General features: G+C 42.9%; 2 protein-coding genes across 6 annotated transcripts in view; one reads left to right on the top strand and one right to left on the bottom strand.

The window, feature by feature from the left end:
• Positions 1-3,767: 3,767 nt before the first annotated feature.
• TMEM11 (transmembrane protein 11) lies at positions 3,768-18,662 on the top strand. Of its 2 annotated transcripts, none has more exons than XM_069084718.1 (2): positions 3,768-4,027; positions 17,780-18,662. In XM_069084718.1, exons 1-2 carry the CDS (start codon positions 3,783-3,785, stop codon positions 18,294-18,296), a joined length of 762 nt encoding a protein of 253 aa, XP_068940819.1. In that variant the 5' UTR covers positions 3,768-3,782; the 3' UTR covers positions 18,297-18,662. The 2 variants fall into 2 exon arrangements, with proteins under 2 accessions (XP_068940819.1, XP_068940820.1); XM_069084719.1 differs by lacking the exon at positions 3,768-4,027 and adding an exon at positions 4,642-4,679.
• Positions 18,663-21,874: 3,212 nt separating this feature from the next.
• DHRS7B (dehydrogenase/reductase 7B) overlaps positions 21,875-26,343 on the bottom strand; it is a 60,034-nt gene continuing 55,565 nt past the window's right edge. For all 4 annotated transcript variants that reach the window (XM_069084713.1, XM_069084716.1, XM_069084714.1 and 1 more), the window contains exon 7: positions 21,875-23,723. In XM_069084713.1, coding sequence (XP_068940814.1) covers positions 23,518-23,723 — 206 coding nt within the window. In that variant the 3' untranslated portion in view covers positions 21,875-23,517. The remainder of the gene's footprint in view (positions 23,724-26,343) is intronic.

Raw genomic sequence — 26,343 nt, 5'->3', positions numbered from 1 at the left:
AGACCCTGTCTCATGCAGGGTCTTTGGGCATTGAAAAAGGCCACTGACCCAATTTATTGGTTATTTGCCAGGTTAACTAATGCAGCTAGATGCACAGTGGATAGAGCAGTGAGTTCAAATCTGTCATCAGACACTAGCTGTGTGGCCCTGGGCAAGTCACTGAACCCTGTTTGCCTCAATTTCCTCTTCTGTAAAATGAGTTGGAGAAGGAAATGGCAAACCACTTCAGGAGCTTTGCCAAGAAAACCCCAAATAGGGTTAAGAAGAGTTGAACAGGACTGAGTAATAAGAAACCTAACTAATAGGTGATCAGAACCATTGCCTTTCAGTTTACTTTCCAATTATAAGTAAAGACAAATTTTAACTTTTTATCTTTCAGAAACTGTAGTTTTAAATTTTCTCTTCCTTTACCTCCCCTTTCTGTAAGATGCTAAGCAATTTGATATAGGTTATATATGTGTAATCATGTAAAACAATTTCTATATTAGTCATGTAGTGAAAGAAGAAACAGACCAAAAGAAAAAAACCCACAAGAAAAATAAAGTGAAAACAGTGTGCTTCCAGATGCATTCAGACTCCCATCAATTCTTTCACTGGATGTGAGTAGTACTTTTCCTCATGTGTCCTTTAGAATTGTCTTGGATCATCGTACTGCTGAGAAAAACGAAGTCATCCATAGTCGATCATTGTACAATATCGCTGTTACTGTGTACGATGTTCTCCCCTGGTTCTGCTTCAGTTCATTTAAGTCTTTCCACTTTGGTTATGTTTTAAAATTCAGGTAAAGAAAGGAGGGATGATTCAAGGGATGTGTGAGTGGGAGGAAAGATGAGTGTTCTTTTCTCTTCACTTACTTCACTAGGTGATATCAGCTCCCATGGATTTCAAGACCAACTCTATCTAGGTTGATGATTTTCAAATCTACCTATCCTGCTCCAAATTCTCTGTTGACTTCCAATCTTGAATCTCCAACTGCCTTTGAGACATTGTGAACTGGATGTCCAGGAGACATCTTAAAGTCAACATATCCAAGACAGAACCACTCTTTCCAAACTTACCTGTTACTGTTAAGGAAACACTATCCTCCCAGTCCCACAGGCTTATATGCTTCCTCCTCAACTCCTCAATCTCTTACAGACCTCCCATGTCAGAGACTGCCAATTTCCACTTGGCAACATCTCTCCAATGTACTCCTGTCTATCCTCTGATGCTGCCGCCGCCGCCGCCACCGCCTTGGTGCCAACTCTCATTCTCACTGCCTCACTTCTGGAAAACTGCAATAGCCTGCTGGTGGGTCTGCCCACCTGGAGTCTCCAATCCATCCTGCATTTAGCTGCCAAAGTGGTTTTCCTAAAGTGCAGGTCCAACCAAGTCAGCCCTTTAACTCAATAAAGTCCAATGCCTCCCTATCACCTTTAGGATCAAATAATAAATCTTCTGTCATTCAAAGCTCTTCATAATCTAATCCCACCCCACCACCACTTTCACCACTGACAAAACTGTTAATATAATCATTACCATAATGACAGAAAATCATTAATGCCAATTGTAATATGGACTGCCTAAAGCTCTTAGTCATCATGACAATGTCAAAATTGCAGTAATGTCCTTAGATTTCTACCCTTAAAATAATGGGATTAGGTGGTGCTGACCCATATCCTAGGTCTCTTCCACCCAGGAATGTTGTGGTCAGCCCAGCTCAAGCTAGATTTCAGCTTCTAGTGTGCTAGCCCCCTTCCATTGGGATTCATGGCATGAAAAGCAAAACAGTCAGAATAAAGTGGCTTTCCTTGCCTGGACTGCCAAGGGCTACTGGGGTCTAACGACCAACTCTTACTACCTCAAGTTGCCTCCTAAAACTATAAAAACTTCTTCATGCATCTTTTTCATTTCCATTAGATATTCCACAGGGTGGCAGGCTTGCTGCCTCGTTATCTCAATTAAAGACACTTTATTCCTCAAGTCATGGTTTTATTTCAGGACTTGACACTACATTCCTTCAATCCAGTGACACTGGCCTTCTTGCTCTTTCAGGAACAATAAAACACTTTCTCCTGGATATGGGTGTGGCTTTTTTTCAAGACTCAACTAAAATGTACCTTCTAATTTAAAGGAAGCCTTTCCCAATCCCTCTGAATTCTAGTCATTCTATTATCTCGTCTTTATTATTTCCTATTTATCCTGTGCATAGCTTACTCGTATATATTTGTTTGCTTGTTTTCTCCCCTCTTAGGTTGTGAGCAGCTTGAGGGCAGGGACTCCTTTACTTGAGCTTGGTGCAATGCCTGGCATATATTAATCAGTCCTGTGTGACTCTTTGTGACCCTATATGGTCTATGGGATTTTCTCAGCAAAGATATTGGAGTCGTTTGCCATTTCCTTCTCCAGTGGATTAAGGCAAACAGAAGTTTGAGTGACTTACCTAAGGTCACACAGCTATTAAGTGTCTGAGGCCAAATTTGAATTCAAGTCTTCCTGAAGACTTGACACACAATAGGCAGTTAATAAATGCTTAATGGCTGACTGTTTGGATGGACAAATGGATGAATAGAGGGAAGGGAAGATAGATGGATGAATAAAGAAAAAGAAAGTTGGTAGTTGGATGGGTGAGTGGAAGAAAGGGGAAATGAGTGAATGGGTGATGAATGAAAGGAGGGAGTGACAAACTCAGCTGACTGAATCTGGCCTGGTCCCCATTCCCAGACACATGAATTTTGCCCAAGACTCTACGGACATCGATGCTCTCAGCCTCTGAAAAGTTTTGCAAATGCCCCAAACTCTTCCCCTTCTGAGATTGCCAAGCTTTCTCTACGGACTTTTTTGCTTGTTAAGCAAAACAACTTACCAGGTGGAAGGCAGAAGCGTCCTTGACCCTTCCCACCTGCAGCTTGGCCCCCTCCCCCGCCTTCGTATCCCATAAAAACCCTGCTCCAGCCCCCTCCTTGGATGCCCCAGCACGTGATGCGTGGCATCGGGAGCCCTAACTCACTTGCTCTGATTAAAGACTCAATTGTACGACGTGGGCTGTTTTTCTCTGGAATTCAGGTTGCCGGGAGGGACGCGGGAATGGATGAATGAGTGCAGGGAAGGGGCGATGGGTAAATGAGTGGGTGAGTGGAGAAGGGGGCGTGACAGGGTGGATGAAGTGAAAGTAAAGGGGAGATGGGTCCCTCAATAGGAGTGAATGAAGGAAGGGCGATGGGAGGCTGAATGGATGAGTGGAGGGAGGGGAGACGGATGAATGAATGGACGAGTGGAGGGAGGGGACAGCGAACGGGGGGCGGGCGGCTGGATGCGCTTCCCTCCTCTCCATGACCTTAGCGCGTAAAGGCGCCCGGGAAGGACAGAGCCTCTCTCGGGCAGGGCCCGCCTGGCTGGCCTCGGTGGGAGGGGGCGACTTGGAGGTCGGACCCCTGGCGGAGCAGGAAGGGGCGGGGCGCTCGCTGGCCCGGCCTGCAGCTATAAGCAGCTGCCAGGCCTAGTCTGGAGAAGGCGCCTTAGCTGCAGCGTGGACGCTGGAGAGGCGGGAGACCCAGGGGGGCGGGGAGGGAGAAGCGCCTTCCCTGCGGCATTCTGGGAATTACAGGCTTTCCCCGTGTGAATATTCGGCTTGTCTTTCTGGGGCCAGTGGCTTGCTAGAGTGTGCTGGACCTTTCCATCTGAACTCTTTGGTAGGCTCACCTGGAGGAGGGATGAGTTTGTCAAAACACACTGGACGCGAGGGAGACTTTGGCTCCTCTTGTCGCGCTCCTCCCTCAGGATCGAGACTACATTTCCCAGTCATGTTGCGAGCAGACGGTTTGCGAGGTGGCGCGGTGCACTGTGGGTGTTGTAGTTCCCATTTGATTCAGGCTTCCACACCCCAGGCTATCCCGGTGCCGAGGGCCGGACTACATTTCCCTTCAGTACTCCCGATACCCCTCGGCCGCCCTGGCGGAGACATTTGCGAACGGAGTGTCTCCAAGATGGCTGCTTGGGGAAGGAGGCGCCTTGGCCCGGGCAGCAGTGGCGGCAGTGCCCGAGAGAGGTGAGCTTGGGGGAGCCGCGGTTCCACCCCAGGCCAGGGGCGGAGGACGCGGGAAGCCAAAGGGAACCAAACGGTGCTGCGGCGGCGGCCTAGACGCCGGACTTTTCTCCCGCCCTCCCCTCAGTTCTTTGGGCTCCTCCTTCCCCCCCCCGCCCGCTCGGTCTCCCTGCCTGTCTTCCGAGGGGCGCTTGGAATCTGAGCTCGAGGAGAGAAGCTGGGGTGGGGGGCAGGGTGGGATGTCGGGCTGCGAGGGCCGGCCTCGGGCACCTCCCGTGGGGTCCAGGGTGGGCGACTCTGGAGGGAAGTGTGGCCCAAGTCCGGGCCGCGGAGAGCCCGGATCGTGCGGGGAGGACCCGAGGGCAAGGTGCCAGCTGGGGCCGGGGCCCCGCGTGCGTCCATAGGCTGCCCCCTCCCCCTCCCGCCCATCCCCCACTGGGGGCGCGGAGGGGGCGCTCGGCGGGGGGGGGGGGGGCGTGTGTGTGTACGTTCGCGCGCGTGTGAGTGCGCATGTGGGTCTGTTCCTTTGGGGGTGGGGAGGCTGGAGGAGAGGAACCAGTAGTGACAGAAGCAGGTCAGCCGCGGGAAGGTCAGTGCAAGCGTGCACGTTTACCGGGCCAGGCCCTTTCCAGATGTGGATCCCGCGAGGACAGAGGTGCCCGCCCCCCACTCCCCCAGCCCCGGCCGAGGCGGCTCGGGAACCTTCCAGCCCGTCGTTCCGGGTGACCTTTTCCTACCCTCCCAGGGCTCGGGTCGGCAGGCAGAAATGCGTTTCCCTTTTTCGGTGATGGAGTTGTCATACGAGGTCGGGGGAACCTGGGTTTTGCCTCTAGAAATGTCAGTTAACAGATCCTGAAGGACCTTTCCTGTTCTTGGTACTTAAAGCTATCCAAAACTTTTATGAGAGAGACTGTGTGTGTGTGTGTGTGTGTGTGTGTGTGTGTGTGTGTTAAACAAAAGAAACGTGTGTCTCATGAAAGTCTGCTAGCCTGATTGGGCTAATGTAGTAGATTGGGAAGGAAGAGATAACTTGCTTGGATTGCTTTGAAGAAAGAACCCGGTGGAGAGGGGACGCTGTATTCTTAAGTCTCTAATGTGTTTTTGTTCCCTCATCACTGAAACGGGATGGGGGCAGTAGGGGGTGGCGGGTGGCGGGTGGCGGGCGGTGTTTAAGTTGCGGTTCTGACGTTGTTTACTGGTACTTCTAAGATAGGTTAAGTCAAAGAGCTATTTTTGTATTTTCCAGATGGTATTAGAAATCGAAGTATTCAGATCCCCTGTATGTAGTATGTATCCGTTTAGAAAACTTAAAGGAATCAATGAAAAAGAATTACACCCTCAGTAAATGTATGCCTGTGATAGAATATCCTGTATGGGGTGCCGGGTTCCATTGTCTGGATTTTAAACCCTTGACTGATCCCTGGAGGTACCGCCAAAATGTCGTAGCGAATGATTTGTGCCTTTGGATAGCTAGGAAAGAAACCATTCAAACCAATGGCTCATTGGTAACACTTGTAACAGAATTATGGTATGCCTCCTAGAAGCAGGACATTTGATTTTCTGGTTTCATTTCTCAGCTCCTTCAATATCACTTGTTTTGGCTGAAGGTTGCCTATTTGTTTTCCTTGTAAACTTAGCTAGGTTTTTTGTTTGGGTAGTAGCTTACCAGATCTCAGCCTCCCTGAAGACCCACTTCCCACTCAAAGCAGGAGGTGGAAACATAACTGCCATTTAGATCTAGCTTGTCAGCTGCTTTCTGTGGCACACCTACAGATCTTGCTTGGCTGGTGGGAGGACTACTCTTTCAGGGCAGGGTAGATTAATTGATTACACACTACCATAAATTATGATGGCTGCATGTTATTGGGTCTTATGACTGAAGTAAACTATTTATGGCACTTTTAAATGACTTTGTTCCATGTCCAGTTTGTACTGATTAAAATTACAGCTCTATGTTTTTCATTCACTTTTAAAACCACTTGCTGCATTTACCTGCCTGGCATCTGGTTTGTGGTGGAATTCTGAAAACAACATTGTCTAGTGTGTGGAGCTTGGAGCCTGGGAAAACCTAACGCAGTAACTAGTTGGAAACGCTGAAGTTGGTCTTAGAATGGAAGGGCAGCACTCTAAGAGATTCTGTACATCCAACTTGGTCCCCTTAAGAGAAGCTATTGAAACCACGTTTACAGTGGCTGTGGATTCTGATATGGAGGGGTGGAAATAGTGAATATATTTTTGCATGTTGCTTTGTTCTCCATTCTAGATGGACTCTTTAATAATTCCTTCTTACATATTCCATTAAATCTAGGGATTCAACCATGTTTATAATGAAGAACAGCAGACTCTGAGCTGTACCCTGAATTCTTGTCTAAAATTCAGCACACTGGCTGCAAGAGCACCAAACAGAATGCCACTTGTTCCTTCCGGAGTCTTTGAGGCAAACTTGCTCACCTAGGACAGAACAGTGCAGGTATCTGTGTGTTCTGCAATACATGGGCCAACTTGGAACAGATCTCAGCTCTACTTTCCCTATGTTTGCTGCTTAGACTTACGCAGGGGCCTTAAGAGTTTGCTTCCATCAGTGATGGTTTGAATGTGAGTATAGTCATTTGTTTGGGGTTCCTTCTTTATAGTTGACTGAATGGATTTTCTTTGCACCCTGTTCTTTTTTTGCTGCTATTGCAGCTGCTACTTATAATTAGCCTTCAAAGGCTTTTAGGTTTTTAGGTAAATGGGGCTCCAGGGTGGTTTCAATTTTTTATTTTTCCAAGGTTCAAGTCATTTCATTACCAAGCCAGAGGTGCCTCTTAAAAAAACAAAAACCTTTTCCAATATACTCTCCATTGCCTTAGGATTCCATGTTACAGAAGCATCCTTTAGGAAACAAGGATTTGAATGGGAATACTTTCAAGTTTTTCAGGATCACACCTTATTTAGCTGGAACTTGACTTTTCAGTGGAGTCCACATACTGATGCAAAGTTGTCTTTGATTTGACTTGGATTTTGATGGTGAAATGGTAGTTTTAGGTTAGTACTCATTTTGAATATGTTGGCCATTAAATTGAAGGTTTAAGAACAATAGAAGCATGTGGGCAAGTCCTAGGAAAGTTGTCTCATGCTCTTTTGTTAGTGTACTTCTGTCCTTATTGGCATCTTTAGATTGGTAGATTTTAAAGCTGGAAGGCACCTGTGAGATCCGAGAGCTTTAGCCTGGCAACTCTTCAGAAAGACTCTTGAACTCTTATAAATGGCTTTGTGGTAGAGCTTTTTCCATGACTGATTTGGAAAAGACCACCAAGTGTATTTTTTGCTCATGACTGTAGAGGATTAAATCCCAAGCCTAGATGTTTGAAAAGTTCCGTGTTATATTCTGCTTAGCCAGCCAAACAAAGGATAGATTCATACTTCACTCAAGTAGGCACTCCATTGCTGTATTCCGATTCCTGGAGTTGTATTATGTGTCATACTTGGGTTCATTTTAGTTCAAGTTTGGAATTGAGGTGCCTTAACAGTTTGTGAGATGAAAAATTTCATCTGACAAACAGCTGCCTAGTGTAAAACATTTCTTCTTGAGTATGTTAACGATCCAGTATCTAACCAAAAATATAATGTTTTTTACTGTGTATAATCAGTTTCTGGAAATGGGAATGGTCACCTAACTGCCTGTTTCAAGGCTCAGAAAGCTGAAAATTAAAGACTCTGGACAGGTCAGGCTTGATTTAACCTTCAGCTCATATGAAGGCATTGTTTTTCAATCAACCAACTGAAATAAATTTTTTTTTTTGCTTTTTTTGGAGGGCAGTTGGGGTTAAGTGCCTTGCCCAAAAGTCACAGCTAGTGTGTCAAGCTTCTGAGGCCGGATTTGAACTCAGGTCCTCCTGACTCAAGGACCAGTGCTCTATTTACTGTGCCACCTAGCTGCCCCTTGAAATAATTTTTTAAAAGAATGAATAAGGGGCTGCTAAGCTGTGCAGTGAGTGAATAGAGTACCGCCCCTGGAGTCAGGAGGACCTGAGTTCAAATGTGACCTCAGACACTTGATAAATCTTATTAGTTGTGTGACCTTGGGCAAGTCACTTAACCCAGATTGCCCTGCCTTCCCCCTCCAAAAAAAAAAAAGAATGACAAAAGGGATAATGGATGGGTGGAGCCTCCCCTTTCAGGAGTTGTTCTGTGATTAGATAAAATTCGTGCCTCACTGGGTCTCCTCAGCCTTCCCAGTTGCACCTATGGTGTATGGTGACATTATTACCATTAACCAGCAGAGGTTTATTTGTGATATCTTAATATTACTTAAGTCTTTATGCCTGGAGGGGAAAGGTCCAGGGCTAAAAGAAGCCATCTACTCTAGTTCTTGGGAACTAATAGCCCCTCTCCAGACTTACCAGAGCTTGTGGAGTTCTGGAATATTACCAAAGTACATCACTCTGACATTCTCTCCCAGTCCCCTTCATTTCCCAACATCTGCTCATGTTTCAGTAGCCTGTAAGTTGCCATGCATGTTTTGGTCACAGCAGTTGCCAATGGAAAGAACAGGAAGATATTTTCCTGTACCCTTGTTTCTTTTAAAGGGTGGAAGGCTGGGATATTTGGAGTAATGTAACAGTTGTTAGGAATTTTTGAACTAATATTTTGGGCTTTATACCACCCAACTTCCTTGCTGGTCTTTAATTCTGCAGTACAGGAATATGAATACTTTGATCATTGGTTTGTTCAATGCCCCAGAGGGAACAGTTTTCAGTGTGAGTTTAGATTAGGCTTACTTAATAGAAACTGACTTCCTGGTCTTTTTTTTTTTTCCAGGACAACAGTTCATAGTAACAGCTCTCAGTAATATTTTATTCATATTATAGGTATATTTCGTTTTCTGTAGCAGATGTTTACAAACACTTGAATTCTATTTGTGTGTATTGTGTCCTTGGAGTTTACAAGGTGTGGAAAAGATGGATTTTTGCCCTGAAGCTTACAGTTGAGACAGTAGATGAATTTGACCAGTAAATCATGTGCCACACACACTTGTGTGCAAAGAAACTCAGGTCTACCTCTATAAAAATTTCTCCCTTACATTTATATAAATTACATACATTGTAAGATACCTTGGGGAAATTTTCATTTCCAAGTTGGCATTGCCCAAAGCCCAATTTGACTAAACTGCTATTATTTGAATTGGACTCATAATAACTATAGTTAGTGTTCACAGGAAATGCAGAAGGATTTCAGACTTAACTAGCTATTGTTAGGAACTCAACAAAGTGTTTGAAAGCTGTTTGTATATGCACGTGACCTTCATCCTATGAATTAATGGGGAGAAAATTAAGAATTAACAACATACAGTGACAGTAGCAGAAATGAATTGAACTGATTGTTCAACTTCTGTTTTCTCCTTCAATTTTAAAAGGCATCAAGGTGGAGCAGGGAGGCTCGGCTCCTAGGGTGTGTGAAGGAAAGGTAAAGGCCTTTAGGGGTGAAACGGCAAAGATAAACACCTGACTAGAATGGAGAGTTTACCAATTTTGGTTGCTTTGAGGTCAACTGTTGGAAGGGGCTGAGGTTCTTGACAGGTGACAGGTGTTTAGTTAATGGATATTTCCACATGTATATTTGTGGTAGATGGTTGCTAACTAAGAACTGAAAATCATGGGGGGGGTGGACACAAGTGGTCATCATGTGTATTTTTAGTTAATGTTGATTCTTAATACACATTTAATACCTGCAGTGAAAATCATTTGAGAATATCTAAACCAGTGATGGGGAACCTGTGGCCTCAAGGCCACATGTGGCCCTTTAGGTCCTCAGGTACAGCCTTTGAATCCAATTTTTACAGAAAAATCCCCTTAAAAGGATTTGTTGTGTAAAACTTGTAAGGCTTCACCCAAAGACCAGAAGGGCACATCCGGCCACATGTTCTCCACCCCTGAACTGTTAAAGATGAGTTTTTGGGGCGGCCAGGTGGTGCAGTAAGAGCGCCAGCCCCAGACTTGGGAGACCTGGGATCTGGCCTCAGATAATTAACACTCACACAAAATAACTGGCCATTTTAACCTTGAGCAAGTTACTTAACCCCAATTGCTTTAAAAAAAAAAAAGATAAGTTTTGTTTTTTTGTTTTTTGTCAGAAGCCTAAATCCCCTAAAGACAAGCTTTTTATTTGCCACTTTCCAGAACCAAAAATACTTATTACATGTCACATATTTTATTGCAAACCAGTGATTGGTTTGGAAGGAAACTGGACAGTGGTGCTTGGAAAGTATAAAGCAATGTTTTAACTCCATCTTGATTTTGGGGGGGGCGTGCAATTTAGATTACGTGAGTCTTAGAAGAATATAGTGGTACAGTATTGGGTGATGGCTAGAGAGTAGGAATACCGCGGTGTTTCCCCGATAATAAGACACTGGCTTTTTTTTTGTGTGTGTGTGTACAGAAAAACACCAGAGGGCTTATTTTCAGGGGAGGGCTTATTTTAATGAACATTGACAGCAATTTTAATGAACAGGTAAATGTGAACAAAAAAATGTACCTTTATTCAATAAGCAAATCACTGGGGAAGAACAGGGTGACGCGCTCACTGCTGCAGCTCTGATTGGAGCGCGGCGTGCATTTCCGGGGGGGGGGGGACGGTGCATACAGAGGGTACCGTAATGTACCGTAAGTAGCGCAGGGGATCACCTTCACTACAGTAGCAATCTCAATAGGGCTTATTTTAGAGGAATCTTACACAGTAAGGGGAGGGCTTATTTTTGGGATAGGTCTTATTATCGGGGAAACACGGTAGCTTACTCAGTGGAGCAATAGAACTATTTTATTGCTTAACTAAAACAGGATGAAAAAATCAGTACCAGCAGTTCAAAGCTGAACCACCAAACAGCATGATCTTGGCAGCCTTTATAGTCCTAATGATCCATGTTAGTCGTGGCAGAGAATTTTAAAAATGTAGGCTTAATGGGTGGTTACATGCACTGTCTACCTTGATCTTAATGAGTTGTGACAGAAGATTATTTGTTGTCTTTGATTTTAATATGTTAACTTATCTTGTCTCATTAAATTCTGGAAAGCCAGTTGATTCACCAAACAGTGTCTCCAGGAAGGAGACTCAGGGCACAAAGACAAAAATAAAGCAGTTTGCCCTCAAGGACTCCTGGGCTGGGGTAGGGGTGGCAGGGGATCATGCAGCATCAGGATGAACAGCTTGGTGAAAATAGATACAAAGTATATACAAAGCCATGCAGAATAATTTCAAGAGATAGAAATCACTAACCATTATTGGGGATCAGGAAAAGTCTCCATTAGTAGTGTGATCTGAGTTGTGCCTGAAGGTAGATAGACTCTAGGAGGATAACAATGTCTTGTGGAGGGAAGAGCTTGTGTGCCAATAAACCTACAGAAATCAGTCACAGAACTTATGGGTATCTGAAAAGCTTTATGAGCCTGGTGACAAATTGTATGTTTTGTGGACTGGGCAAAGGGGACTTGGTATAGTACATCTCTGGAGGAGAGGCAGTGTGTGAAATCTCTTCCTTCCCAGGCAGGTCTAAGTTAATTCTCAGCAGGCAAGATTAGACAGTTCTTTTCAGGTCCCCAAGTGGTGCTGCCATTGCCTGTCATGCCCCAAGCACTACTGCTTGGGCTGAATCCTGCTGGAGCATCTCTGCTATTTCCTATTCACCCTCTGAGTTGCTGGTGTTTGGTGGGCTTCCTCTGCCAAGCTGCACTTTCAAGTAGAAACATCCTAAACAAGACAACCAGGACCTTGAAACCATGACATTAGAATTGGGTGAAGAATTTAGTGATGATTAAACTTTTGAGAAAAGATGGTGGGGAGGACCGACTGATAACTGTCCAGGTATTTGAAAGGCAGTCAGGTCAAAGATGGATTAGACTTGATTTGTGTCAGTGTTCTCAGAAAGCAGAAGTAGGAACAATGGGTAGGAATTTAAAAGGTCAATTTAGACCTGATTGAAGAGGAAAATGTCCTTACATGGTAATAGTCCCAAAGTGGAATAGGCTGCCCTCCAGAGGTGGCGAGTCCCTCCTTTGACTGGACACCATTGTTCTGCTCTGGGCTGGATTTCAGCAGGTTTTGTGACTTCTTCCACCTGAGATTCTGTGACCTTTACTTTTGAGTTTTAAAACTTCATTGTTTATGGTTTTGCACATTTTATAAGCGTGTTTATATGTTTTAGTTCTGTGTAAACAGTGATCAAATTTTCTTAACAGTGGATCCCCCTAATGCTTTTGGAGGGACTCAGGAAGAAGGCATGGTGACAGGATATAGCTATTTGTCTTGAAATACTAAATTTGTTTTTAAATATTTCATTATAAAACACACGTGCATACACTAATAAAATTATGTTTATCTTTTCTAGTAATTTTTACTCAACTAGAATATCAAGTACTACACTTTTCATGTACAGAATGTACCCTTTCTATAAGGGTGGTACCTGGTAGGACAGGTTGGTACTCCTAATAAAAAGAGATCCATGTTCAAAAAGCTGCCATACAATTCATGGTGGTTGAGAAAGGACAGGTTGTCCTGAGATGGAAAACTTAACAGTTTTAAAATAATTGCCTATTATGAGCTGTTTCATATATTTCAGCAGTAACTTTAATTTTAAATAACTAGTTCTTCAAAGGAATCAAAATTGAAATTTTTAGCTTGTTTGCTTCTCCCTGTTTTTTTTCACATGTTGAGCCCTGGGGAAATACTTTGTTTCAATATCTTTTACCACTTTGTATTGACTAAGACTACTAAAAGTAGTTACTACATGTGAGGCCATAGAAGTAGAATGCTCACTAGGAGTAGAAAAGAATGGCAGGGAATTGGGAAAACGGGATTGGGATGAAGACTAAAGATGTATGTTTGCAAGAGATACCTTTTCAGGTACCATGGTTTAAAAAAAATTATTAATTTAAGAATATTATTCTGAGGCCTCTCAATGGGCTTAACTAGATTGCCAAAGTGATCCACTTCGCAAAAAAAGGTTTAACTCATGCTTCATTTGGAGAAGTTGAGGTATTGGTCAAAACCTGTTTTTGAGATTTGTCTCTAGAGCGTATAGACTTCTTGATCAGAGGTCCTTTGAGGGGATAGTGTGTTCAGCATTTCTTGATTCTCAGCCTTTAAATCTTTGAATCTCAGGAACATCACTTTGATAATTTTTTAAACTAAATTTGAAGCAACTTCCTCTTTGTCTTTATAAAGTACTTTTACCTCTTCACTTTCTGATCTCTTTACTCTTTATAGGGTCATGGCAAAGGAAAAGGGGTCCCTTTTAGCTGATGGCATTTGAAAATCCAGAGATTCCCATGAACTTAATTTTCATACACTTCTTCAAAATTAAGACCTATTTATGCAGAATTCTATTCAAGGTCTCTACCTGCTTTTATAACTATTAATTTACTCCTCAAGAAAGAACTGATAATGATAGATTTAGACTCTGCTATTTTTGCACTGTGGACAAACTGTTTTGGCAACACATTGTTGGAAGCATTATAACAACTGATGATATTTATGTACCCCAACTGCCTTTAGGGAACTAATTTGTCCTCAAAGCACAGCAGTTAGCTTACCACCTGGTTAATTCCCATGATTGCCATCTTTAGAGTATACAAAATTGAATTATAGCACACAATTTAATTAGAATGGACTAGTCTATTTTAGCCAAAATTAATGAACAGTTTCATTCCCTGGGATAAGAGGGTTATTTCTAGGCTCTACACATTCAATTCAAACCTGCTTCTTATTATAATGGGCCCCAGTACCTTTTACTCTCCTACCATGTTTATATCCTGTGACAGTATTATCTCCTAGGACTGCTTTTAGGAACAGTTATCAGTTCATTAATAATTACTTTTCATTCTGATGGGAGCATGTGGGAGAGCTATAATAAGTTGTTTACCGTAATTAACATGTAAGTTGACTAAAACTAAACTTTGCCTCAGGCTAATTTCTACCTTAATGCTTTTAAAAAGTTGACTTATCCTGAGAGTAACATTTGAAATCTGCTATTTCAATAAATCACAAGTACCTGCCTTTTTTCTTTGTAGTCTGACATTCCTGGTTTATATACCCTATAATTTTACTCATTGCTTTCTTATTGATGATGGAGGAAAATATTTCACTTAGATGATCTGGTTTGGGGGCAACTAAATAACAAAAATGATTCTTTGTTTACAAGGGATGGTTCTCTGGAAAAGGGTGGATGTTTGGGTATACAGGGGGAAATGTGGACAGTATAAAAACAATTTTAAACTAGATAGCAAACTTAGAAAGTTTGAGTCAGGTATCTGTCTTCACACAGTTAATTCTAGATCTTTGGGTGTAGCTTGAGATATATTCCAAATGACCTTGTTGTTCTTCAGGATAGTATCTTTTGACCACTTAGAGATCAGTCTTTATTGGCCCATAGAAAATAATGATAACCAGGAGCTTGCATTAAAATAATAGCAAGCAGCCTCTTTCCTTGGTAGGTATCAATAGAATGGTTTCATCTCTTGGTAATCCTGATCCAAATCTGGACCCAGATGGCTGTGGAGGAGAAAGTGAGGCTGGTGACACCATCCTTTTTGAGAACAAAGGACAAACAACAATAGCTTTGTCTTGTTTCAGAGAGGTGTTTTACAGAGTCTTTCATGATATTATGGACAAGATGGAGAAATGAGAGCAGGGTTTTTATACCAGCATAGTTAAGTTTAATTATGAAATTGAACAGCTGGACCCAAGTTGGACTGGTGTCAGAAGTTTTTAAGTTGCTTGTTTCAGTGTTCTGTAGCCAACATTTTTTGTTGGCTGATGAAAGTAGACTTATCAAATAATGAAAAACCAAGAAGAAATAGTAATTATATTGGCTAGTAAAAACAAGACTTTAAAAGATCCCCCCCCATTAGTATTTTTTCCAATTACATGTAAAGATAGTTTTCAGTGTTCACTTTTATAAGATTTTTGAGTTCCAAATTTTTCCCCTTCCCCAAAACAGTAAGCAATCTGATAAGTTATATACAATCATATTATTCATTTCCACATTAAAGATCTTGATGAGCTTAAAACAGTAAGTCAACCAGTATGTGTGCTGAATGGGGGAGAGGGAAGTTCATGTTAAACGGAACAGGACTCAGCATGGATAAGTGACTCAACTCTCACAAAGGCTTTATTCTGGACTTTATCAAATCTAAGTGAAGTTCTCAGAACAAGGAATGTAGTAAGGACACTTCAAATCACATCTTCAATACCATGTTCAGTTTTGGAAATTGTGATCTGAAGAGATGAAGTTCCTGAGGACAGTTTAGCCCATAATAGAAGGGGGTGGGGTTGGAGTAAGGGAGGTGCAGCAAACATGATGTTTGTCTTTTTGAGTGTCTGTTTCCAGGTACTAGGACTAGTAAGTTGGAAGGATAAGCAGCTTTGTGCTTAGCATATGGACCTTTTTTTTCTGCTTTTTGGAGGGGGGAAGGCAGGGCCGTTGGGGTTAAGTAACTTGCCCAACACAACACAGCTAGTAAGTGCTAAGTGTTTGAGGTCCGATTGGGTCCTTCTGACTCCAGGGCCAATGCTCTATTTACTGCACCACCTACCATGTTTCCCCGATAATAAGACACTGTCTTATTTTTTTTTGGACAGAAAAACACCAGAGGGCTTATTTTCAGGGGAGGGCTTATTTTAATGAATATTGACAGCAATTTTAATAGACAGGTAAATGTGAACAAAAATGTACCTTTATTCAATAATGAATTCAATAAAGAACAGGATGACGCGCTCACTGCTGCAGCTCTGATTGGATGCAGCTCGGAGCGTGGCGTGCGTGGGGGGGGGGAGACGGATGGTGCATACAGAGGGTACCGTAATGTAGCGGGTAGCGCAGGGGATCACCTTCACTACAGTAGCAATCTCAATAGGGCTTATTTTAGAGGAATCTTACATAGTAAGGGGAGGGCTTATTTTCAGGATAGGTCTTATTATCGGGGAAACACTGTAGCTGCCCCTAGCAGTAGTTTGTGAAAGTGAGCTACCCATCTTTATAAAGTGCTTTGTAAACCTTAAAGCACTTATATAAATGTCAGGTATTTGCATTTATTATATCCTTAGTGAAGTTTTTCCTGATTTCACAGCAATACAAGTGGATGATATGACGTGTTGTTTCCTTGTCAGATAAATTCTTATCTTGAATTTCCTTAGGCCCTGTTTAATACTTGCTTACTGTATATGATCGAATACAGTAGAGAATTTCCTGCAGTGGACTGAAGCTGAATCAAAATCCTTGATAGTTTCCAGTTTCAGTGATGCTTCAGTGATGATTCAGAAATGCCCCACAATAAACTGGTTGTTGGTCATACCTAACTGGATGTGTTCTGGAGTCTTGAACAATTGACTAATTTCTGTTAAAGTTTTGGTAATAACACCTTTTCTTACTCCATTGTGATAATATATGTAAAGTCAAGAGACCAGAACATTCAAGTTAGTCTGTCTTCAGGAAGAAGTTTGTAGTTCCCAACAAGGTGAAATTTGTAGTAATTACCTTTTCCATTGCTATTCATAAGGTTCTACAAGCCTTTAACATCCCTGAAACCATCAAACAGGTATTTGGGCAGCCTTTGAAAGGAGACAGTAGGGCTGGTGTCACTGATAACTTTTTGAGGAGTTCTGGCCTTTTGGTCTCCTGACTTCCAAGCCAAAAAGTCTTTGTGCTCAGTCACTAAAGACTAAATAGTACTATTGTACCCTTTGTTCTTAGAGACAAAGATGACTTCCTTTGAGGGCATGGTGTTATATTACCTATTATCAGTGTGTATTGCCTTAGATTATAGCAAATTTAGTTTTGTGCACTTCTTTTAGTGTGCTAAAGGTGACAGCCTGGAGAAATACAACTCTCCCCTTCTCCCCCAGCTTTTGAACTGAGCTCCAATTTTTATCTGCAGCAGGGCAGAACTAGATCTGGCATACGTTGCATTACGAAATTGCCCCCCGGCAGGCATGTCCTCATTTAACCAGTCTGCCTTTAACCACACCACAGGCCCCCAGAATCGATCAGTCTGCTTCACTGAAGAGCAGGTCCATTGCCCCTACATCCTAACTAGATGCTTCACTAGAATAGCAGGAGTGGTCATGTGATGGAATGCTAGCCACTGCCCCATGACCTTGTATTTCCCACAGAAACAACAGGTCTTTCCATGCACTCATCTACAACCACTTCCATCTAATCTCAGACAGGACCACAGTAGCCAGCCAATCAGAAAGCAGCAACACCAGGATGCCCAAACAGGAAGTGGACCCCAAAAGAATAGAAAAGACTAAGGAGCCACCCGTGCAGTGATAGTTGAACCTATGATGTAGAGGCTTCTTATAATGGTTTTTCTGTATGCATTGTGGGTAATAGCATGCATAGTTCCACTTGGCCAGGCCCCCTCCCTTATTACCCAAACCCTTGACAAACCTGCCTTTTTAATATTAATCATTTCTGTTGTGTAATCAGCATTATTACACTATAAAATGACCTGTCTTACTTCTGAAGCTGCTAGTTCCTCTTGGAACTTCCGTCCTTAGTAAATGCCTTTGATTGGATTGGAGGTGGTCTGTGCCTGAAACCCCACAACAGAAACCAGGATACCTGGATTACATTCCTTAGGGGGCTTGTTGAAGGTGTTGGCTCTTTTCACATTTAAGCAGAACTTCCTCCCTCCCAATTCCCCGCTAAGAAGCTGACATTGTTGAAATTAAGCAAGCCAGGTTCCTTGTTTAATTGTCTCTTTTTTCTCTCCTTAACAGGGTAACCTTGTCTGCCACAGAGTGTTATATCGTTCATGAAATCTACAATGGAGAGAATGCCCAAGACCAGTTTGAATACGAGCTGGAGCAGGCTCTGGAGGCGCAGTACAAATACATCGTCATAGAGCCCACCCGGATCGGCGATGAGACGGCCCGTTGGATCACGGTCGGGAACTGCCTGCACAAGACGGCCGTGCTGGCGGGCAGCGCCTGCCTCTTCACCCCACTGGCACTCCCCTTAGATTACTCCCATTACATCTCCCTGCCTGCCGGCGTGCTGAGCATGGCCTGTTGCACCCTCTATGGAATCTCCTGGCAGTTTGACCCCTGCTGCAAGTATCAAGTGGAGTACGATGCCTATAAACTCTCCCGACTGCCTCTGCACACGCTCACTTCCTCCACCCCTGTGGTGCTGGTGAGGAAGGATGACCTGCACAGAAAGAGACTGCACAACACGATAGCACTGGCTGCCCTGGTGTACTGTGTGAAGAAGATTTACGAGCTATATGCCGTATGATTTCAGTAGAGAAGGGAGGGAGAGCACCCACAAAGGACAACAGTGCATTCAGATTTCCACAGGATGAAATGCAGCGGAGACTGGGAAGGTGTTTGGTTTAATATTTTATTTTTCAGAGTAAGACAAATCACTGCTACACCAAGGGATTTTCAGCTCATTACACTAATATGTGAATCTGCAGTGACTCCAGACATGTTCTAGGCTGTGGAAGTCTGACCCAGCAGTGGAATGTTGATGGAAGCAAACTGTATTGGGGGGTGTGAAATGCTTTTTTGGGGGTGGGGGGAACCTTTCAAGTATATTGTTTAACTGTACCATCCAGAGCCAGCCAGAAGCTATTGACCATTAAAATAATGAGCATTTCAAGTGTTTTCTCTCTCCATGCTTTTACATGTACCTACTTTTAAGGATCAGCTTTTAGGATGGCGGCGTATAGCTGAGAGTACCGTAATAACAATTTTCTCATTTTGTGTCTTAGAAGTTTATTGTTTGAGGGATGCCTTCTGCACCACAGTGAGATCCATTTGAATGACTTAAGAGTCCCTATCCAGTAGATTACAGAGCTTTACTCGGTCACTCACGTGGTTCCGCTTGGCTCTGTGAAAGAGGGAAGAGGAGCACTACACTTGGCAAATTGACATCGCCATTACTCCCCTCCCCAGTGATCACAAAACACCCAGGAAATCTCTCAAAAAGATGAGAAACTCTTGCCCTAGCTAAGACAAGAGTTAAAATTTCTCTGCTCATTTCTCCTGGATGAAAAATACCTGTGTGGTTAGCTGCATTCTCTCTTCTGGGTGCCCGTTTGCTAGACTGCCAGATTCACTTGTGATTTAGATTTAAGATTTTAAAACTGCCAAAAGATCCTATCTCTACAGCCTGAATGCCCAAAGCATTCATATTTGGTATGGGTGGCAAAATGGTCTTTCGGATCTTTAGTTTAACAATGGCCACAGGGAAAGTAATCCCAATAAATCCCTACTTGATTCTGCAGAGCTAATTGAAATCCTGTTGTAATGATGATCCCCCTCTGGGATCTAGAAGCTTGTTACCTACTTGGAAATCCTGTTTTGCTTGAATGACAAATGTTTATGTAACAGGCCCTGACTTGGGAAGAGAGGCACTTGCCCTGTTTGGAAATGTTCTGCCTACAAATCAAATTTCAGGTGCTGTGGGGGCTTGAAGTAGATAGGCCTTCAACTTGAGCAGTGGAAGATCACTTGCCAGCTGAGGAGGTGTTAGGCAGAGAAATAGAAGCTGTGTAAACAGGTGGACTTCCCAAGAAGCCTTTAACAGGGTGTGTTTTGTTAAGAAAATAACCCAGATTCTGAAGTACCATCTTATTTATGTTTTCTGTAGCCAAACAGTAAATTTTTGTTAATAAGACATGTAAAGTAATGGACCTTGTCTATAAGGAAACTGGAAAACATCATATCCTGGCTTCTGCTATGAGGTCTGACCATTTTTTCTCATCCTCTCCTCAGATGAGGTTTTTTTAAACTGACAATTCATTTGTAGTGTTTATACCAAACATACCAAAAAGTATCCTATCAATCCAGTGCTGGTTTTAGAGTGGTAATGTAAATCTTAAGTGAATTTTTGCCTTTTGGGGGGAAATGGAACATCACTGATGCTTCTATAATATTTCATTTGAGCCTCAAAAATGACTTTATTAAATTGCTGCAAGTGTTATCCTTTTGAGAAAACTAAGGTGCAAATGATTTGTTCAGAATCAATCTAGCAACTGAAGGTTACTGATATGGATTAATTAGTTTTTTTGGGGGGGTATTTTGTCTTTTTTTGAGGGGCAACTGGGGTTAAGTGACAAGTCTTCCTGACTCCAGGGGGCGGTGGTCTATTCACGAGCCACCTAGCTGCCTAGTGTTTTGAGAAGAATGAAAACCTTCCTGTTTATGAATATAAATCTTAGTTACCCAGAACATAAAGGATGAACCTTTAGAGTTCATCTGAACTAACCTGAGCCTTAGCCATTATTTCCTGAGGCAGCACATGGTGCTAAGATGGGGTTGTTTCTCTCCTTATACTGAGCCGACACTTTCTTTTCTGGGGCTTGCACACATTGCTCCTGATCTTATCTTCCAGGGCCAAGCAGAGCCAATCCAATCCCTCTTCCATGTCATGTGGAAGCTCTTCAGACACTTGAGGGCAGTTAGCATTGCTTTATCACTGTCACTATTACGCTCTCTCCCCCTAAGTGTTCTCTTTTCCAAATTAATGTTTCTTTAGCCAAGCCTAGCATGCCATAGTACTCAGTCTCCTCCTCCTGGTCATCCTCCTGGACCTTCTCCAGCTTGCAAATGTTCCAACCACAGTTTGACTTCATATCTCATCATTCACTGACCAGACATTAATTGGACATGCTAAATATGCCACGTGTAAGACCTGACCACTGGGCAAACACTCATTGTTGCTTGGATCCTCCAAAGAGCAACTTCTGTAACTTTACTGTTGGTTAAGAAAACTTGCCAGGAACCATTTACTGGCTAAATTTCACATAGAATTTTTGGTAGATCCCGCTCTACAGAATATAAATATATTCTTATGTTCCTTTGCTGGAGAAGTAAAATTAAGTAGGGCTTTGAAAACGGGACACTTACCTGAACCTGAGTACCTTGGACAAGTTTTATAATCCAGAAAATAGTAGGATCATTTTGGTTGTGAAGTCAGGACCATGCTGCTGTGCTGGACAGAACCAACATCAGCTTTTTCTAGTGTTGGCAAGTTAATGGTATTCAGGTGCTCATTACTAACAAGCACATTTCAGTCCCAGGAGTGTAACTTTGTGGAATCTGAATGATGAGCCATAATCGACTGCCCATCTGAGTTTACACCTTCTAAAGATAAAATGGCAAATTTGAAAAGTTCTGTTACTGTCTTCACCTTGAAAACTTTAAAGAACCACAATAGTGAAGCTTTTAAATTATCCTAAAGCAATAAAAAGGGAAGGAACTGGAATTAGGTAAGGTGGGCTTCCTCTAGAAACGAGGTGGGAGAGTATCCCAGGCACTGGTGCACAAGTTGAGAGATGGAATGTTTTGTTCTGGAACAGCCAGGAGGCCAGTATTGCAACTAAGAAGACTGGCAAGGTAGGAGGGGAGAGTTAAGGGAGAGGTTGGGGCAGGAAAGGTAGATTTGAGAATCCTTGACATAGAGCCGGTAATTAAATCCATGGGAGCTGATGTGATGACTTGAGTGTAGCAACAGAGTGGAAGAAGAGAGCCCAGGACTGAACTCTGAGACACCTACAATTAGAAGGTGTGATCTGGAGGGGATCCAGCTAAGGATACGGGAATGGTCTGATAAACATGAGAGGAGAACCAAGAGAGGGAGGGGTGTCTCAAAAACCTAGAGAAAAAAAGTATCAAGGAGTAGTCACAGAGTAAACATGGAGAAAAGGCCACTGGATTTTTCAGTGTCCCAATAAATAACTGGATGGACCTTTATAGTCCTAGCTTGTCTTAAACACTCCCAAACAACCACCTTTATCAACAACTTCACTGTCACCAGTATTCAAGCAGAGCATGGAGCTTCAAACACTAAGAAAAAGCACTACCTACTACTTGTAAATGGCCTTATTTAATATTGCAGATGTATAGGACAATGTAACAATATGGTCACACTCACTACAAGTGAGAAGAAAGAAAATTAAAGGAAATTTTTAGTTTTGTTCACAACTGGGGACAGGAATCTTAACTGGCGCCGGGTCTCTGGGCTAGGGATTACTTTCTTGGTTTGTTTCACTTGCCCACCAGTGCCGTCCTCTGCTGAGAAGAAAACTCCTGTGATAAGGGCCTGAATGACAGCGAACTTAAGTGTCTGCCAATATTCTGGGGTGGGAAGAGAACCACTTCCCATCTTATCTGCTTCCATAGAACAGCCGAGGATCCTCGGAATGCCCAGGACACCTTGGGTTAGGGGAGGTTTCCTAATTCTCCTCCTTCCCAGGAACTGTAACTGTAATGAGCCCTTACCCAATGTGAAATGTGGCTGATTTAACTTCTGTGGTAGTCACAGGGCAAATACTCAGCTGGGCCCTCTGAAGAACTACGTGTTGATCACCTTCATATTTCTTTTTTTTTTTTTTTAAAGCATTGGGGTTAAGTAACTTGCTCAAGGTTACACGGCCAGTTATTATTTCTGGGTGTGGTGCTGAATATCTGAGCCCAGATTTGATCCAGGTCATCCCGACACTGGAGCCAGTGCTCTTACTTGCTGAGCCACCTGGCCGCCCCAACACCTTCATATTTCTTAACTCTTGCTTTTGGACTGTAGCCAAGACTGGTGGTATTGTCAGTAGCTGATACTCAAATTTCTATTGCTGTATTCTCAGTTATTTGCCACCTTATATTTATTATGGTATGTTGGGTGGGAATGAATCTGGCATTTCTCTGATATTACAATTTCAATAAAATCTAGGGTATGTCAGAAGCTCCTAAGTCTAGGGTCAGTGCACCAGAGGTTAAATGCTAAGATACTGCTAATGTGTTGAATGAGAAGCAGCATAAATGTTGAGCACCATGGCTGACTCTGGAGTCAGAAGACCTGAGTTCTAGTCCTGCTTCTGATAGACACTGATATGGGCAAGCTACTTAAAACATCTTTCAGTACCCATGGCAACTGTCTTAAGTGGAAGGAATCTCCACACCCAGAGTTCCTTACACCCCAGAGTTCACAGGACAGAACTAAAAAAAAATGAACAATTCTGTAGAACAGATGGAAGAAATTGTTTTTTCAAATGTACGGAGGCTTCCAGGAGGGATCAGGGATGAGCTATATGCTGAAGATTAACAGGCTAAGTAATTTTTGGTAAGCCAAGGCCTGTCAAACCACTGGAACAAATCCTGATCTTCTGACTCAGGATTGTACTGATTGACAGGAGAGAGCAAAACTGGCGACATGGGAGTGCCAGGAGATGTGGTTTCTCCGGCAGGTCCATATTGTGCCCATCAGACTCGGGCTAGGCTCATTTTTTTCACAATTGCAGACATGCATCCCTTTCTCTTGTGAGCTCAGCATAATTTCCTTAGTTCCTTTTCCCTGCCACAAGAGGCTAGCCAGTTACCTGCAGCAAATAGCTCTCCACCTTCCCCACTGTTAGACCCTTTAATGTTTCCATTCGATCACTTGTTGCACATACCACTACCAAACCAAGATCAGGAGGCATGTGCTTGGTCTCGAACAAAGCCTCTCTGAAGTAGGACTAAGAGTCCTTGACTTTCCTTTCCTTTCTGGCTCTCATTGCCATGAGATAGAAGAAGAGCCGAGGAGACAGAGTTCTCAGGGAGATGGCCAGACAAGGCAGCAGGTCTGCCACCAACACTTCTTTCTTCTTCTTCCCCACAGCTGTGAGAACTGCCTGAGCCACCTCCGCAGCACTTCTGCCACTGGCCGTGGTCTTGTCCATCACTAAAAGATAAAGTCAGACACCCTCATACATAAAGCTTTAAATCAACTCGCAGAGAGAAGTCAGCTGGTTAAACTTCCAAAAGGAGGCTCCTTGCACCTCAGGAAGTAGGTGGGGTTACCACTGCTCCATGGTTCCATGGCTACATGCTAGGAAGCACCAGCAGGACGACGTCCCAACAGGAAAGAGTCTCCTGAAGCTTAGCCCATCTGTGTTTGGTTTGTGCTTTCACCACTGGCTTCACTTACCTCTGTGACCTTGGGCAAGTCACAAAATTCCTTCCAGAACAAATGTTTTATAATTTTTCTTTCCTTATTTAAAAAAAAAGTTCAGATGTTCACCAGACTCTCCTACACTATACAATAATCAAGAAGGTCCTCAGCTGGCTAAACATATGTATTCTAAGCAGGTTAGCTACAATCTCATTTATCATTTTGTTAACATTCATATAGAGCTTACTATGTGCAGGCACTGTGCTAAGTACTTACAATTACCATCTCGTTTGATTCTCACTGAGGTGAAGAAAGGCTAAATACTTGCCCAGGGCCACCCAAGTGTCCGAGGTCACACTTAAGCTGGGTCTTCCTGACTCCAGGCCCATTGCCCCCAGCTGCCTATCATTAAAGGGCTACTATGTTCCAGGTACTAGAATAAAATCATTCAGTCTTAAGAGAGAGAACAGTGTTCCAAAGAAGCTGCTGCCACTTAATGTTCTCATCACTGGCATGAATGATGAAAGAAAAAGCATCTCTACAGGAGTTTGTGGCTGACACCATCTAAAGAGGCATGAGCAGCACCTTGGGAGATAGAAAAAAAATTCAAAGTGCCATTTGTAAGTGTCATCTGTGGGAGAAAAGCAATTTACCCAAATTCAAGATGGGAAAGAGCCAACTATGTACAAAGTATGACTTAAAAAGACACAAGAGTCACCATGGAAAACAAGCTGACTACAATGGTAACACAGAGCCGTAATTCTGAAAGTCATAGTGATGCTGGGTGGGGATGAATGAAGGACTTCTGTTTGCACAGACAGTATTAGCTAAACCCCATGTATCATAACTAAATATGCACACTGTTGTGTTATATGTTACTGCTTCTTAAGGCAAGTATTCTGGAAATTTGTTTGAATTCACATTACTGATTCTTCTTTGTATTATGGTAGAATAGTGAAAATTATTATCTTATACTCAGAACTAAACCATGATGAACTAAGTTCTATTTTATTCTCTACATCAAAAGAAGGATGGATATGAACAACAGGGAAAATTTAGAAAAGCAAAAAAAGGGTGGAGGAGACAAGAGCTAGAAAATAAGACCTATGTTGGAGGGTTAAGGAAATGGAAATTAAGCAAAAAGTTCCTTTCACTTGGAGCCTACAGATGACTCAAGTTTACAGATCCAATCCTAAACTCTCCCAAGCTCTAGTTCCACATCACAAACTGCCTGCTGGACATCTCCATCTGTTGCATATGTTTAATGTGTCCAAAATGAACCCATTATCTTTCCCCCTCCTGCAAATGTCCCCCTGTCTGCTGAGGTACTCCAGGTTTGAAATCCTGAAGTGACCCTAAGCTCTCTCATACCTCTCTTCACCCTTGTTGATGCCACCTCTACCACATCTCTCTTCTCCATCCCCTTCTTTCCACCTCTTCACGTGACCTCCCCTTTAGCTCAAGCCTTCATCATGTTTCTTAAGGACTACTGAAATAACTTCTTAACTGGTTTCCTTTCTTCCGGTCTTTTCTCTCCAAAGCATCCCCCCAACACAGCAAAATAATCTTCCTAACGCACAGATCTTGTCATGTGATTCCTCTTGCTCAAGAGTTGTCAGTGGCTCCTTAGTGCTTCTGAGATAAAGTATAAGCTTCTAAGGGTGACATTTAAATTCCTTCACAATCTGGCCCCAGCACAGCTTTCTAAATAGTTCACCATCACGGCCCCTTCACATACTCTCTATCCCAGCTAGACCCACCTACTTGCTGTTCCTTGAACTTGGCATTCCATTTCCTTCCTCTAGGACTTTGCACAGGCTGTTCTCCATATGTAGAAGGCATATCCCTAGAAACCTTAGCTTTCTTTTGGAGGGCAATTGGTGTTAAGTGACTTGCCTAAAGTTACACCTAGCCACCCCCAAAACCTTAGCTTTCTTAAAGGCTCAACTCATGTGCTGCCTCCTACAGAAAGTCTTTCCTGATATACCTGGTTTTTAGTCCTCTCTTCCTCAAATAATCTGGCATTTACCCTTCTGTTTACAGATGGGTAGATCATATATTCACTGAGGGCAGGGATTATTTTTCATTTTTATCTTTATGTCTTCAACATTTAGCAAAGTGTCCTACAGAATCATACATAGAATCTCAGAATTGGAAGGGACCTTTAGATGCCAACTATGTCTACTTATCCCTGGGCAAGAACACCCTTGCAGCTCCTTCCCCCTCCCAAGTATTCAAGACATAAATAATTATCCCAGCCTTCCCTGGAAGACCTTAGAACTAGAGAGTCTAGGGGCTAACAAAAAAAAATAATAATAGCTAACATTTATATAGCACTTACTAATGAGATTCAAATAGACTGGTCTTTGAGAAGCTGATTATCTCAAGTACCACTTAAAAGTCACATTAG

The sequence above is a fragment of the Petaurus breviceps genome, unplaced genomic scaffold, assembly GCF_028583685.1.
Source record: "Petaurus breviceps papuanus isolate PSGF00001 unplaced genomic scaffold, PetGlider_PUasm1.0 175, whole genome shotgun sequence".
Classification (NCBI taxonomy): Eukaryota; Metazoa; Chordata; class Mammalia; order Diprotodontia; family Petauridae; genus Petaurus; species Petaurus breviceps.
The sequence above is the reverse complement of the archived record's forward strand: the minus strand, read 5'-3'. Positions and strand labels throughout refer to the sequence as shown.